Raw genomic sequence first — 16,636 nt, forward strand, 5'->3', positions numbered from 1 at the left:
CACAGAATTCACGCTGCCCTTTGCACCAAGGGATGGCTAATCTTGTAGCGGCATGCTCTCTGTTGGTGACTGCAATTACTACCAGCAGAACTTCACTTCTTACTGACTACCCATCTCTCTGTCTCACTCTGTAACTTCTCCACCCTACCTTTCATCTCTTTTTGATAACAGCTGAATGATAGCTTGGTCATAACGTAGCGTAATCAACAATGTGACATGGCTCAGATATAAACAACCAGTTACAACAGTTGTGGGTCAGTTTTCCTCAGGAGAGGGTACAACTGCTTTGTGATACCCTTCCCAATCAAATCAGATCATGTATCTAGGCCAGAAGAGGTGCAACTTCAGACTGATAAGTGGGCACATACTGCCAAGCTTTTTCTAGCCCAGTAAGTCAACCATAGCCAAGCATTGTATCTCCACAGGACATTCTGTGGATTACTCTGCCATGAAAATCTTGGCCTCAGTGAGATCCTTCTGGGGTTCAATTACAAGGGTAAGTCAATTATTATCTGAAGTTTAGTTATATTTTTGTTTATTTTGGTAGTACTGTTGTTTTATGTTGATGACACATGTTTTGTTTATTTGTTGTTATATCTTTGCAATTTTCAAGCTGCTAGGTTAGTTTCGTTATTGCTGCCGTGCTGTTAATCAAGGGTGCTCCACTGTATTTGCACTGAAGAAAAGCAACTTTCAGTGATCCATTTTTTGTGGTCAGAAGGCATATCAGGGGCCAAAGTTCATCAAGACTTTAGGTACAACGCGGGAACAGTATTTTGCCACTACAGAGTGTCTACGAGTGGATTGAAAAATTCCAAAATGGTCACACAAGTGTTACGCACAATGAAGGAGCCGGACAACCGTTTACTGCCACAAATGAAGAAACCATTGAGTTTCATGTTATGTGATTCTCTTAGACAGACGATTAACTATTGATGAAGTGGCACATCGTCTCCAAATTAGTCACAGTTCTGCCTGCGAAATCATCCACAACAGACTTGGGGCTCACAAAGTTTGTGAAAGATGGGTCTCAAAATAACTCACACAGTTACATAAAGAAACACACTTGGACATCTGCAAAAAACATTTGGACCGCTATGGTAATGAAGGGGACAACTTCTTAGACAGAATCTTTACTGGTTACAAAACATGGATCCATCATTATGAGCCGGAGAGTAAAAGGCAGAGGATGGAATGGAAACATCCAAATTCACCGTGCAAAAAAAAGTTTAAGACCCAACCGTCTACTGGAAAACTGATGCTTACAGTATTTTGGGATGCACAAAGTCCAGTACTGAAACGTTATGGGGAAAGGGGCACAACTATAAACAGTGTATGTTACAGTGAGATGCTTACTGCCGGGCTAGAGCCTGCAATTCAAAACAAACACCGATGATTGCTGTCAAAAGGTGTTGTGTTGTTGCACGACAATGCCCGTCCACATACTGCCGCCCGCACTGCTGAAGTGCTCCAGAAACTCAAATTTGAAGTACTGGATCATCCTCCATATAGTCCAGATCTTGCCCCTTCCGATTATCACTTGTTTGGTCTGCTCATACAGGCATTAAGGGGCCGTCAGTTTGTCTCAGATGATGCAGTGAAAGAAGCGGTGCATTCCTGGCTCGTAGCTGAACCGAGGACCTTGTTTTATGAGGGCATCAGGAAGCTTGTACAACAATGGACCAAGTGTGTTGAAATGTAAGGAGACTGTGTTGAAAAGTGGTGTTCATGTAAGTTTCCTATTTGATTACAATAAAATTTTATAACTACTTTGCAGATAATAATTGACTTGCCATTGTATTAAGGAGTGGAAACACATTTAGAGCAAGACCTTATTAATCATGATGGTGCCTTTCAACAGGATAAAGTGAGGGATACAGTGTTACCTTTAATGTCTTCATAAAGAAAACATTTTATGATCAATGACACGTGTAGTGACATGTAATTTTATTCATTTTGACATCTGCATTTTACCTCCATGAGTGCTCATTCTCTAAAGAGAGCATGCATGTGGTATCTCGTTATGCATGTGCTTGTGCGCCATAGCTGGAGCAATATTCAAAGAGGGTGCACTACTCGGCAGAGATCGCTAATGTAGCTGTTGTCTTTACACATGCATCTTTGTGGCATATTTTTGTAAAAAGGTAGCAATGTGAATTAGCAATCTCCAATGCAAAACAATCATCTGAAGACGGTTGAATGGTTGTCAGCTGAAATATTGTGGCAAGAAATCAGCATTATCCGGCTCCAATCCTGACACTTGATGGAAGTTCTTTCTAGTCTGGTAGGGTCCAGTAAAGTGATTAATTTAGTGGCTGTACTGAGAGATTTTCATGGAGAACTAGAAAGAAGAAGAAAGATTACTGTTTAACATTCAGTTGGTGATGAGAACATTAGAGGTGAAACACAAACTTGGACTTGATAAAGATAGAAAATGAAATCAACCATATCCTTTTCACAGGGGCCATCTCAGCATCTTCCTTAAGTGATTTATTGAAGTCACACATAATCTAAACCCAGATGGGTGAGTCCAGTATCTTACCACTACACCACCTTGCTTGGTAGGAGAGCTAGAGTTTCCAGTTAAGTATTTTCCAAAAGTATCATTTATTTGTAAATAAACAGTTAAAGGACACCCGTAAGTATTAACAAAATAAGTTCTTTTATTTGTAAAGAAAGCAGAAGCAAGTTCGAGAATAAGAGCCCATCAGATCACAATACAAAAGGGTGAAGTTATGCTCATGAGAGCTGAGTGATATACACTACTTGCTTAGGATGCCTAAGATCCTACAGCCACCTCTGAGAACAAGACAGAGATATGGTCAAGCGTACAGTAATAACATTAAATACCCTCCTGTGCCACTTCATAGCTGATTTTTTAATCTAACAAATATTTTTAATAAAAGGGTAAATTGCTAATCATCACATGGGGGAGATGTTGGGTGGCACACAGAAACAGTGAAAAAATGACTGCTAGATATTATTAGCTGTGGGGATAAGTCCTTCATCAGACAAAGACAAAACAAAATACACACACACACACACACACACACACACACACACACCACAGAACAGTGAAAAAATGACTGCTAGATGTTATTAGCTATGGGGATGAGTCCTTCATCAGACAAAGACAAAACAAAATACACACACACACACACACACACACACACACACACACACACACACTTGTCCACTGTTGTTTCTGGGCACTAGTGCCAGATTGTGACTGCATCGGAGGTCAGCAGCAGCCGTTGGTGGGGTGGGTAGTCTGAATACAAATCAGAGGTATGGAAAGGTCTATTTTTTTTGGGGGGGGGGGGGGGGAGGGGGATGGATAGCAGGATAAAGGTGGAGGAAGGTGCTTGTGCTATGTGTGGGAATGTGCAAGGATGTGGTGGGAATAGGATATTTGGCTGCTAGGTGCAGTAATGGGAAGCTGCACTGAGGGAAAGAGGGATGAGTGAGATGGGGATGGGGTGATGGAAAGAGGGGAGAAGTAGAGAAGGAAAAGGAAACTGCAGGTGTGGGAGAGGGGGAAAAGGAGAGATGAGAGAAGTAGAGAAGAGAAAGGACAATGTAGATGTGCTGGTGAGATACAAGGGATATGTGAGGCTGGAATAGTAAGAAGGAAGGGAACAGGAAATTGGAGGACAGGGACTAGTGAAGGTTGAGGCAGTTGTTTGAGGTACTTTATTATTAAATTCTTTTGATCTATATTCTTTCCCCTTTCACAAAATGAGATACCTATAGGTCAACAAAATTCCTTCACCTTTTTTGTCTAGCTATTGATCTGACAGTAATATTTATTTGTATTTTTAGTTTCTTTATGCTACCAATTCACTTGAAAACTTATCTAGTTACGTTTTGTGTGTGTGTGTGTGTGTGTGTGTGTGTGTGTGTGTGTGTGTGTGTGAGAGAGAGAGAGAGAGAGAGAGGAAAGGTTACAAAAATTAAAAGCTTATCTCCACTCATTTGAAAATGTGTTTTCTTTTCAGTTTTTATTAGGTGCACTATTATCTTTTTTTAATTTTAAATGTGTTCTTTTTCTTGTGGGCATTGTAAAATAAGTATTAGTAGCCACACAGCTGAATGCATTGCCAAATGCTGTGTATGAAACTATGCACAGCATCTAGATTTTTGTTCTTTCATGCAACACAGGTTACACAGACTACTCTGCTGCATTCTACACGTATGATATACTACTTGCCATATCTGCAGTGGCCATTGCTCTGTTGCCACTTGGTGTGCAGCTGCCGGCAGACAACATCATGCGGGATTTAATGCACATTGTGCGGTTACCCCATGTTATAATATTCATATTTTTCCTTTTTTTCCTTGGGAACTTTTGGGGTTTCATTGAGTCGTTTCTTTTCCTCTACCTCAAGGAACTTGGTGCATCAAATTATCTTCTTGGTAAGTAGTTTCTGTCATCATCATAATTACTACTTTTATCAATATTATAATTATTCTTCTTGTTGTTGGTATAATAATTAATTACTGTTGCATTTGTTTTATTATTTATTGCTTTTGAGTATCATCTAACAGACTGCTGTGCCTTATGGTATGAAGAGAGTCAACACAATTATAGAAGATGTGATGACTATTTACGTGTTTCATTGTGACCAACAGAATAAAGTACATAAAGTTTTATTTTGCAAAAACAAGCACTAATATTATGATGATCTTCCAGCCTTTCATGGCAGGTTGAACCAGTATAAGATTCTCATGTTTCAAGTTGGCTTAATTTGTCAAAATGAAGCAATGATTGTCACTCCCACCATCTTATGATGAAGTGCTTTATCTGAAAACTACCTTGAGCAGTTAAACAGAGGACCGACTCATGGCGATAACATATTAGACCTTCTGGTGACAAACAGACCCGAGCTATTTGAAACAGTTAACGCAGAACAGGGACTCAGCAATCATAAAGCGGTTACGGCATCGATGATTTCAGCTGTAAATAGAAATATTAAAAAACGTAGGAAGATTTTTCTGTTTAGCAAAACTGACAAAAAGCAGATTACAGAGTACCTGACGGCTCAACACAAAAGTTTTGTCTCAAGTACAGATAGTGTTGAGGATCAGTGGACAAAGTTCAAAACCATAATCCAATATGCATTAGATGAGTATGTGTCAAGCAAAATCGTAAGAGATGGAAAAGAGCCACCGTGGTACAACAACCGAGTTAGAAAACTGCTGCGGAAGCAAAGGGAACTTCACAGCAAACATAAACATAGCCAACGCCTTGCAGACAAACAAAAATTACGCGAAGCGAAATGTAGTGGGAGGAGGGCTATGCGAGAGGCGTTCAATGAATTCGAAAGTAAAGTTCTATGTACTGACTAGGCAGAAAATCCTAAGAAATTTTGGTCTTATGTCAAAGCGGTAGGTGGATCAAAACAAAATATCCAGACACTCTGTGACCAAAATGGTACTGAAACAGAGGATGACAGACTAAAGGCTAAAATACTAAATGTCTTTTTCCAAAGCTGTTTCACAAGGAAGACTGCACTGTAGTTCCTTCTCTAGATTGTCGCACAGATGACAAAATGGCAGATATCGAAATAGACAACAGAGGGATAGAGAAACAATTAAAATCACTCAAAAGAGGAAAGGCCACTGGACCTGATGGGATACCAGTTCGATTTTACACAGAGTACGCAAAGGAACTTGCCCCCCTTCTTGCAGCGGTGTACTGTAGGTCTCTAGAAGAACGTAGCATTCCAAAGGATTGGAAAAGGGCACAGGTCATCCCTGTTTTCAGGAAGGGACATCGAACAGATGTGCAGAACTATAGACCTATATCTCTAACGTCGATCAGTTGTAGAATTTTGGAACACATATTATGATCGAGTATAATGACTTTTCTGGAGACTAGAAATCTACTCTGTAGGAATCAGCATGGGTTTCGAAAAAGACGGTCATGTGAAACCCAGCTCGCACTATTCATCCACGAGACTCAGAGGGCCATAGACACGGGTTCACAGGTAGATGCCGTGTTTCTTGACTTCCGCAAGGCGTTCGATACAGTTCCCCACAGTCGTTTAATGAACAAAGTAAGAGCATATGGACTATCAGACCAATTGTGTGATTGGATTGAAGAGTTCCTAGATAACAGAATGCAGCATGTCATTCTCAATGGAGAGAAGTCTCCCGAAGTAAGAGTCATTTCAGGTGTGCCGCAGGGGAGTGTCATAGGACTGTTGCTATTCACAATATACATAAATGGCCTTGTGGATGACATCGGAAGTTCACTGAGGCTTTTTGCAGATGATGCTGTGGTGTATCGAGAGGTTGTAACAGTGGAAAATTGTACTGAAATGCAGGAGGATCTGCAGCGAATTGACGCATAGTGCAGGGAATGGCAATTGAATCTCAATGTAGACAAGCGTAATGTGCTGCGAATACAAAGAAAGATAGATCCCTTATCATTTAGCTACAAAATAGCAGGTCAGCAACTGGAAGCAGTTAATTCCATAAATTATCTGGGAGCACGCATTAGGAGTGATTTAAAATGGAATGATCATATAAAGTTGATCGTCGGTAAAGCAGATGCCAGACTGAGATTCATTGGAAGAATCCTAAGGAAATGCAATCTGAAAACAAAGGAAGTAGGTTACAGTACGCTTGTTTGCCCACTGCTTGAATACTGCTCACCAGTGTGGGATCCGTACCAGATAGGGTTGATAGAAGAGATAGAGAAGATCCAATGGAGAGCAGCACGCTTCGTTACAGGATCATTTAGTAATCGCGAAAGGGTTACGGAGATGATAGATAAACTCCAGTGGAAGACTCTGCAGGAGAGACGCTCAGTAGCTTGGTACGGGCTTTTGTTAAAGTTTCAAGAACATACCTTCACCGAAGAGTCAAGCAGTATATTGCTCCCTCCTACGTATATCTCGTAAAGAGACCATGAGGATAAAATCAGAGAGATTAGAGCCCACACAGAGGCATACCGACAATCCTTCTTTCCAAGAACAATACGAGACTGGAATAGAAGGGAGAACCAATAGGGGTACTCAGGGTACCCTCCGCCACACACCGTCAGGTAGCTTGCGAAGTATGGATGCAGATGTAGATGTAGAAGTGTCAAAACAGTGTCTCGTTAACCTTTGTATGTGTTATAATGTGGGTTAGTCTGCCTCCTCCCAGTGCAGGATGGTGGGTTGGAGTGGAAATGGGGTCTGCTCAAGTTCCAATGCAGTCAGGCTGCACCTCGCATGCTATTTGAATGTCTCTCAGCTGGGAGCACTCACAGTGTATTGTGACCAGTGATGCATTCCATACAGAGCTCATTTCATGGCTACTATATCTGTTTATGAAGCCAGTGTTTGTCCTACTTTTGATGACTTATTTTGTTGTGCTGTCCCAAGTACCTGTGAAAAATTCATTAGCATTGGTGGAGCAAGAATTAGGTTATAGACAAAGAGACTTTTCCAACACTCATTACCAATTACTTCCAGTGCAAAGAGCATTATACAAGCAGTTGGGCTCTCCCTTACCACCAAGAGCAGCTGGTATGTACATGGAGCATTTTTGAGAAAATTGCTGTTAAGACTATATTCCTCAAAATCAAAGCATTTCTATAAGTATGTAGGTAACATCTATGTTGTATTGCCAAACAGCAACAGGTTCCTGTATGAATTTCTTGGATCCATCAATCATCAGGAGAGTCCCAGGAAAGTGTGATAGGACTGCTCTTATTCTCGATATAAATAAATGATTTGACGGACGGGGTGGGCAGCAGTTTAAAGCTGTTTGTTGATGCTACTGTGGCGTACAGGAAGGTGTTGCCACTAAGTGACAATAGGAGTATGCAAGACGACTTTAGACAGATTTTCTAATTGGTGTGGTGACTAGCAGCTTGCTCTAAATGCAGAAAAATTTAAGTTATAATGTAGATGAGTAGGAAAAACAATCCTGTAACATTTGTGTACAGCATTAATATGGTGCTGTTTGACACAGTCATTGCAATTAAATATCTAGGTGTAATGTTGCAAAGCAATATGAAATGGAATGAGGACGTCAAGTTAGTAGTAGGGAAGGCAAATGCTCGACTTTTTTTATTGGGAGAATTCTGGGTAAGTGTAGCTCATTCATAAAGGAGAAGGCATTTGAAACACTAGTGTAACTCATTCTTGAGTACTCTTTGAGTGTTTGGGATCCCCACCAGGTTGGATTAAAGAAAGATGTCAAAGGAGGCGGCTAAATTTCATACCGGTAGGTTCCATCAGTAATCAAGCATTATGGAGATGCTAAGTGAACTAAAATGGGAATCCCTTGAGGGACATGACATGCTTTTTGCAAGGGACTATTGCAGGAATTTCAGGAACTGGCATTTGAGGCTGACTGCAGAATTATTCTACTGCCGCCAGCATATATTTCGAGTAAAGACTATGAAGACAAGATGCAGGAAATTAGAGCCCCCACAGAGGCTTTTAGACAGTTGTTTTTCCCTCACTCTATTTTTGGATGGAACAAGGAAAAGAAATGACTAGTGATAGCATGTAGTATCCCCTGCCATGTACTGTACTGTGGCTTGCGGAGTATATGTGTAATGTAAATGTATAGATAAAAACTCTACTCACCAAGTGGCAACAAGAGAACACACACACACAAAAAGGCTTAATTTTTACAAGCTTTTGGAGCCATTGGCTCTTTCCTCTGGCAGTAGTGTAGAAGGGAAATGTTGCAGGGTGAAGGAAAAGGACTGGAAGTAAGGGGTACAGTTCAGAACAGTCACCGAGAACCACGGGTCAGGGGAGATTTACTGGACAGGTAAGTCCCCCCTGACCCAGGGTTCTGGGTGACTTTTTTGAGCTGTACCCATTTCCCTAAACCTGTCCAGACCATTTCCTTCACCCCTCTTCCTTCCCCTTCAACTCTTCTGCCAGAAGAAGAAGCCACTTGCTGCGAAAGACTGTAAAAGTTAAACTTTTTTGTGTGTGTTCTCTTGCCACCACCTGGTGAGTAGATTTTGTTTCTATCCATTTACATTAAATTGTCACTAACTGATTAGTTTCAGAGTATATATGTAGATGTAGATGGATAGTTATATCCAAGTAGAGGAAGATGGCATTTCTTGATATTTTGGTATGGAAGAGTCTTTCTACTGTGGTTGTAATAAACCCATGTTCTTGTTTACCTGTGTCATATTTTTTATCAAACATCTCCTCATGAGAGATATAGCAGTGACCTGCTCCTAGATGCAGAACTAAAATGCATGATCAAATTTTAAACAATGGAATATCCAGGATGGAATGTAACAATATAATGAAAAGGACAGTTGCTACTCACCATGCGGAGATGCTGAGTCACAGAAAGGCACAACAAAAAGACTGTTGGAAAGTTAGCGTTTGGTCAACAAGGCCTTTGTCAAAAATAGGCAACATACACACAAACACACACACACTCGCAAATGCAACTCTCACACTTGACTGCAATCTTTGGCAGTTGGAGCCAAAACAAATTTTAAAATCTTCAGCTCATTTTATATATACTGTAGAAACCAATCACATACAGTGCAAAAAAGCCCCTAATTTCCTAATTTATTATTAGAAATATTAACGGCAGAAATCTACTAAAAAAGTAGCTGTAGGCGGCTGATATGAGTTGTTAAGTAATGTGAGAGTTTATGTCTTCAACTGAAATATTTATCAGAAATACACATGTAAATATTTGTGTGAAGTTTTTGATATGAGTCAGTAATTCTAACTGCAGCCAACAAATGAGAGGCTTACTGTTACCCCACTATGCATAAAGTTAACAGATTGTGGTTGAGTCATCAGTTTCTATCATTGCACAAGCTGGCATATTTAAGTCCCAGCTTAACAGCAAATGCAAAATATTATAAAATCCCATGACCTTGAGAATAAGTGACTATATGTTACCCAAAAGTAAAAGTTAAATAGGCAATCTAACACTTCTAAACCTATCAATTTTTGACATCTTTTTTGTGTGTGTTCTGATGCCACTTGGTGAGTACATTTTTTACTAACCAATTATATTATATTGTCAATCTTACACTTCTGCCATTTATCACAAGCCTGCTCTATCCTCTGCAGCTACCTCACTTCTCATTGATTGCAGCTATAGTTACTCCTCTCTCAGCCATGCAGTCATTAATGACACAAGTCACTATGCAATGCCAAACCTACAATTCTTAAGTCAACTGGCCAATTTAAGGAAACAGAATGTTATTGGATGTACACTAGGATGTAAAGATTCATTCCATATTAAACAAGATATAGTGTGTCCTGTGCTGTTATTGTTGTTTGGAGCACTACTGTTGCCAGGCCTCTCTGTTGCCATTTCAAGGGAAGATGCAAACATTGTTGCTGTGCTACATCTGTGGTGTTCTAGACATCATCACACTGTCCATGTGGACAATGCTGCAAACAAGCCTATTTCCTCACTGAAGGTTTGTGACATGGCTGTATGATCCTACATGACTCAGCAAACAATGTGTCTGTACTAACAGACACTTGTCATGTGGAGACGCTAAGAACATGCGGAGTTTTGCCGCCCGAAACCCATTAAATTCATGTCTGCATGAAAGTCATAGGATCCTGCCCTGAGGAAGGAGCAATACAATGGAATGATAAATTTCAGTCTCAGTTGGCCACAATCCCGCAGTTACCAAATTTTGACACACGGTACACCCACGACACATAGACAGAGCTCGTGGCTTGGTGGGAGGCAGCAGGTATGCAGGTTAGGAATGTGGGAGGAAGAGGCAGCAGGTGCATGATGTAGGAATGCAACACACAGGCATCTGAGCTGGTGTGTTGGCTCAGTGCACGACGACAATGACACGAAGACATGGAGTGGGAGGGGGCAACAGGACAGAGGAAGGAGAGATCATTGGTCTGAATTTGTGGATGCAGTGAGTTCATAGAGACAGAGATCATGAAAGTTATAGGACCAAAGATCAGAAAAGCTGGTCCTGGAGGGAAGGATCCAGATGGCACAGGTTGTGAAGTAGCCATTGAACTCAAGTAATTGTGTTCAGCAGCATGTTCCACCACTAGGCGGTCAACTCTGTTCTCGACCACAGTTAGGCGGTGGCCATTCATTTTACTGGGCAGCAGGTTGGTGGTCATAAACACATAAACTACAATGCAGAAACTGCACCAGAGCTTTTTTGTGGGTGGCCTTGCCTCTGATGGGATAAGATATGCCTGTGTTGGCAGTAGAGTAAGATGTGCTGGGTGGATGAATCAGGCAACTCTTGCACCTGCATCTTCCATAGGGATCAGACCCCCACTGGTGATGGGTTGGATGTGGAAGTGTCAGGGAAACAGACCATGATGTTGTGTAGTTTAGGTGGTATTTGGAATATCACTTTAGCGGGGGTGGGAAGGAATGTGGATAGGTTGTTTCTTATTTACAGGCTTAATGATAGATTGTCAAAGATCTCACCAAGGACAAGATTCAGCTGGCGTTTGCAGACTAGGTTTGTAGGGAAGGGGATAGTGAGACTTTCAGCATACTGGACAAGGGAACTGTCTTTACTGCAGACACACCAATCACAGGTGGCCAAGCTAAAGGAGAGTAATTTTTTGGTGTCAAAGAGGTGACAAATGTCAAAATGCAGATACAGTTGAAGGTTAGTGTGCTTGGTATGCACAGAGGTACGGATGAGATGAAAGTCAGTGTTCAGGAAGTAAGCATGTAAGGCTGAAGGGGACCAGATGAAGCAGATGCGAGAGAAGGTGTTGAGGTTGTGGATTAATGAAGAATGTGGTATGTTGCACTGATGAAGACCAGGTGAAGTGGATGGGAAAGAAGGTGTTGTGGTTGTGGAGGAATGGAGATAGGGTGTCTTGACCTAGGGTCCATATCATGAAGATATTGGTAAAAAACCTGAACCTACAAGGGGGTTTGCGGTTTTGGGAGGCATGGAAAGTTTCCTCTATATGGCCTACAAACAGATTGGAATAGGAGTAATCCATGTGGATGCTCATGGCTGTGCTGTAGATTTGTTTATGTATCTTCCTCTCACAGGAGAATTAGGTGTGTGAGAGCATGTAATTGAGAAGGTGTATAAGGAAAGAGGGAAGTGGTTTTCATCGTAATGATGTTGCCATAGGTAGTGTTTGATAATAAGGCCATGGGCATGAGGGATATTGGTATGTGGGGAGATGGTACCAACTGTGATGAGTAGGGATCCTGGGATGTGGACCATGGACCTTGCCATTGGTGGGGAGGCTTGGGTGCCTCAGCAATACAGATAGTCGTACCGTAGGTGCAACCACAACAGAGGGGTATCTGTTGAGAGGCCAGACAAATGTGTGGTTCCTGAAGAGGGGCAGCAGCCTTTTCAGTAGTTGCAAGCGCAACAGTCTGGATGATTGACTGATCTGGTCTTGTAACAATAACCAAAACGGCCTTGCTGTGCTGGTACTGCGAACGGCTGAAAGCAAGGGGAAACTACAGCCGTAATTTTTCCCGAGGGCATGCAACTTTACTGTATGATTAAATGATGATGGCATCCTCTTGAGTAAAATATTCCGGAGGTAAAATAGTCCCCCATTCAGATCCCCGGGCAGGGACTACTCAAGAGGATGTCGTTATCAGGAGAAAGAAAACTGGCGTTCTACGGATCGGAGAGTGGAACGTCAGATCCCTTAATCGGGCAGGTAGGTTAGAAAATTTAAAAAGGGAAATGGATAGATTAAAGTTAGATATAATGGGAATCAGTGAAGTTCGGTGGCAGGAGGAACAAGACTTCTGGTCAGGTGACTACAGGGTTATAAACACAAAATCAAATAGGGGTAATGCAGGAGTAGGTTTAATAATGAATAGGAAAATAGGAATGCGGGTAAGCTACTACAAACAGCATAGTGAACGCATTATTGTGGCCAAGATAGATACGAAGCCCACACCTACTACGGTAGTACAAGTTTATATGCCAACTATCTCTGCAGATGATGAAGAAATTGAAGAAATGTATGATGAAATAAAAGAAATTATTCAGATAGTGAAGGGACACGAAACTTTAATAGTCATGGGTGACTGGAATTCGAGTATAGGAAAAGGGAGAGAAGGAAACGTAGTAGGTGAATATGGATTGGGGCTAAGAAATGAAAGAGGAAGCCGCCTGGTAGAATTTTGCACAGAGCACAACATAATCATAGCTAACACTTGGTTTAAGAACTATGAAAGAAGGTTGTAGACACGGAAGAACCCTGGAGATACTAAAAGGTATCAGATAGATTATATAATGGTAAGACAGAGATTTAGGAACTAGGTTTTAAATTGTAAGACATTTCCAGGGGCAGATGTGGACTCTGACCACAATCTATTGGTTATGACCTGTAGATTAAAACTGAAGAAACTGCAAAAAGGTAGGAATTTAAGGAGATGGGACCTGGATAAACTGAAAGAACCAGAGGTTGTACAGAGTTTCAGGGAGAGCATAAGGGAACAATTGACAGGAATGGGGGAAAGAAATACAGTAGAAGAAGAATGGGTAGCTTTGAGGGATGAAGTAGTCAAGGCAGCAGAGGATGAAGTAGGTAAAAAGACGAGGACTAGTAGAAATCCTTGGGTAACAGAAGAAATACTGAATTTAATTGATGAAAGGAGAAAATATAAAAATGCAGTAAATGAAGCAGGCAAAAAGGAATACAAACGTCTCAAAAATGAGATCGACAGGAAGTGCAAAATGGCTAAGCAGGGATGGCTAGCGGACAAATGTAAGGATATAGAGACTTATCTCACTAGGGGTAAGATAGATACTGCCTACAGGAAAATTAAAGAGACCTTTGGAGAAAGGAGAACAACTTTCACGAATATCAAGAGCTTTGATGGAAACCCAGTTCTAAGCAAAGAAGGGAAAGCAGAAAGGTGGAATGAGTATATAGAAGGTCTATACAAGGGCGATGTACTTGAGGACAATATTATGGAAATGGAAGAGGATGTAGATGAAGATGAAATGGGAGATACGATACTGCGTGAAGAGTTTGACAGAGTTCTGAAAGACATGAGTCGAAACAAGGCCCCGGGAGTAGACAACATTCCATTGGAACTACTGACGGCCTTGGGAGAGCCAGTCCTGACAAAACTCTACCATCTGGTGAGCAAGATGTATGAAACAGGTGAAATACCCTCAGACTTCAAGAAGAATATAATAATTCCAATCCCAAAGAAAGCAGGTGTTGACAGATGTGAAAATGTCCGAACAATCAGTTTAATAAGCCACAGCTGCAAAATACTGACACGAATTCTTTACAGACGAATGGAAAAACTAGTAGAAGCCGACCTCGGGGAAGATCAGTTTGGATTCCGTAGAAACACTGGAACACGTGAGGCAATACTGACCTTACAACTTATCTTAGAAGAAAGATTAAGGAAAGGCAAACCTACGTTTCTAGCATTTGTAGACTTAGAGAAAGCTTTTGACAATGTTGACTGGAATACTCTCTTTCAAACTCTAAAGGTGGCAGGGGCAAAATACGGGGAGCGGCAGGCTATTTACAATTTGTACAGAAACCAGATGGCAGTTATAAGAGTCGAGGGACATGAAAGGGAAGCTGTGGTTGGGAAGGGAGTAAGACGGGGTTGTAGTCTTTCCCCGATGTTATTCAATCTGTATATTGAGCAAGCAGTAAAGGAAACAAAAGAAAAATTTGGAGTAGGTATTAAAATCCATGGAGAAGAAATAAACACTTTGAGGTTCGCCGATGACATTGTAATTCTGTCAGAGACAGCGAAGGACTTGGAAGAGCAGTTGAATGGAATGGACAGTGTCTTGAAAGGAGAATATAAGATGAACATCAACAAAAGCAAAAGGAGGATAATGGAATGTAGTTGAATTAAGTCGGGTGATGCTGAGGGAATTAGATTAGGAAATGAGACACTTAAAGTAGTAAAGGAGTTTTGCTATTTGGGGAGCAAAATAACTGATGATGGTCGAAGTAGAGAGGATATAAAATGTAGACTAGCAATGGCAAGGAAAGCGTTTCTGAAGAAGAGAAATTTGTTAACATCGAGTATAGATTTAAGTGTCAGGAAGTCATTTCTGAAAGTATTTGTATGGAGTGTAGCCATGTATGGAAGTGAAACATGGACGATAAATAGTTTGGACAAGAAGAGAATAGAAGCTTTCGAAATGTGGTGCTACAGAAGAATGCTGAAGATTAGATGGGTAGACCACATAACTAATGAGTAAGTATTGAATAGGTTTGGGGAGAAGAGAAGTTTGTGGCACAACTTGACCAGAAGAAGGGATTGGTTGGTAGGACATGTTCTGAGGCATCAAGGGATCACAAATTTAGTATTGGAGGGCAGCGTGGAGGGTAAAAATCGTAGAGGGAGACCAAGAGATGAATACACTAAGCAGATTCAGAAGGATGTAGGTTGCAGTAGGTACTGGGAGATGAAGAGGCTTGCACAGGATAGAGTAGCATGGAGAGCTGCATCAAACCAGTCTCAGGACTGAAGACCACAACAACAACAACAACAGTCTATGGAAAATTATTCAGAGGTGTTGGCTGAACAAAACTGGAGATTCTTTCACTTGGAGCACAGTAACTAGCTACAGTGGGGCATCAAGGATTGTTGGATATATGGATTGTGAGAAGCATGTAGAATATGGGTGTGCAGGGAAGTGTTGGGGTAGGAAGAGAGATGGATTCAGGGGAGAGATTCTGGGATGGGCCTAAGGATTTGAGTAGGGTTTTGAGGTTATGTTGGACGTATGAGATGAGGTCTCTATAGCAGAGTTTTGTAGATGAAGACAGAAAGACTAATTGGAGATCTGTTTTGAGGTTACAAATGACTGTTCTTTCTTCTGATGAGAGATTTCTGCTCTTGGGAAGGGACTTGGGGAAGGAGAGTGACAATAAACTAAGTTCAATATTGGGATTAAGTTGGTTTTGATTAGAGGAATTGGTAGCAAAGAAGGTTTCCACTGTAGGGCTCATGAGAAGCAGAGCAGGCCTTTGAAATATCCAGCATGGTTGAACTTTGGCATGGGACTTAAGGTGAGGTCTTTGGATAGGCCAGAAATTTCTGTAGGATTCAAGATTTTTGGTGGATAGGTTGACAACACTGTTTTAAAGTTTTTTAGGTTCTGGATTTCACAGAATGTTGGGATAGAGTTTTGGAGGCTGTGGTAAATGGAAAAGATCAGCAAGGGGTCGAAAAGGGTGTTCAGAAGGGTGTAGGATAGGTGTCAATGTTAATAGTGCTCTGAGGCAGGAGTAAAATGCCAATAATAATATAATTTATGGACTTAGTGTCTGAAGTGCTCTTCCAGGTGTTGGAGTGCAAGGGTTTCAATTTGGGAGTTGTGATGTAGGTAACTGGAATTGCACAGTAGTAGTAACTTATGGAGAATTTTCTCAATAGCATTTATCAAAAAGAATGATGTCTTCCCTCCAGGGATTCCCATTTGAGTTCCTGAAGCATTTCTGTAATATTTGCATATTGTTCAAACCTACTGGTAAGAAATCTAGCAAAAAAATGTTCAAATGTGTGTGAAATCTTATGGGACTTAACTGCTAAGGTCATCAGTCCCTAAGCTTACACACTACTTAACCTAAATTATCCTAAGGACAAACACACACACCTATGCCCGAGAGAGGACTCAAACCTCCACCGGGACCAGCCGCACAGTCCATGACTG

At 41.2% G+C, this 16,636-nt stretch overlaps 1 protein-coding gene across 1 annotated transcript in view; it reads left to right on the forward strand.

Annotated features, from left to right (window-relative positions):
• LOC124597261 overlaps positions 1–16,636 on the forward strand; it is a 143,134-nt gene that overhangs the window by 88,489 nt on the left and 38,009 nt on the right. The window contains exon 10 of the mRNA XM_047135927.1: positions 4,162–4,416. Within this exon, the coding sequence (XP_046991883.1) occupies positions 4,162–4,416 (255 nt within the window). The remainder of the gene's footprint in view (positions 1–4,161; positions 4,417–16,636) is intronic.

This window comes from Schistocerca americana, chromosome 1 (assembly GCF_021461395.2).
Source record: "Schistocerca americana isolate TAMUIC-IGC-003095 chromosome 1, iqSchAmer2.1, whole genome shotgun sequence".
Classification (NCBI taxonomy): domain Eukaryota; kingdom Metazoa; phylum Arthropoda; class Insecta; order Orthoptera; family Acrididae; genus Schistocerca; species Schistocerca americana.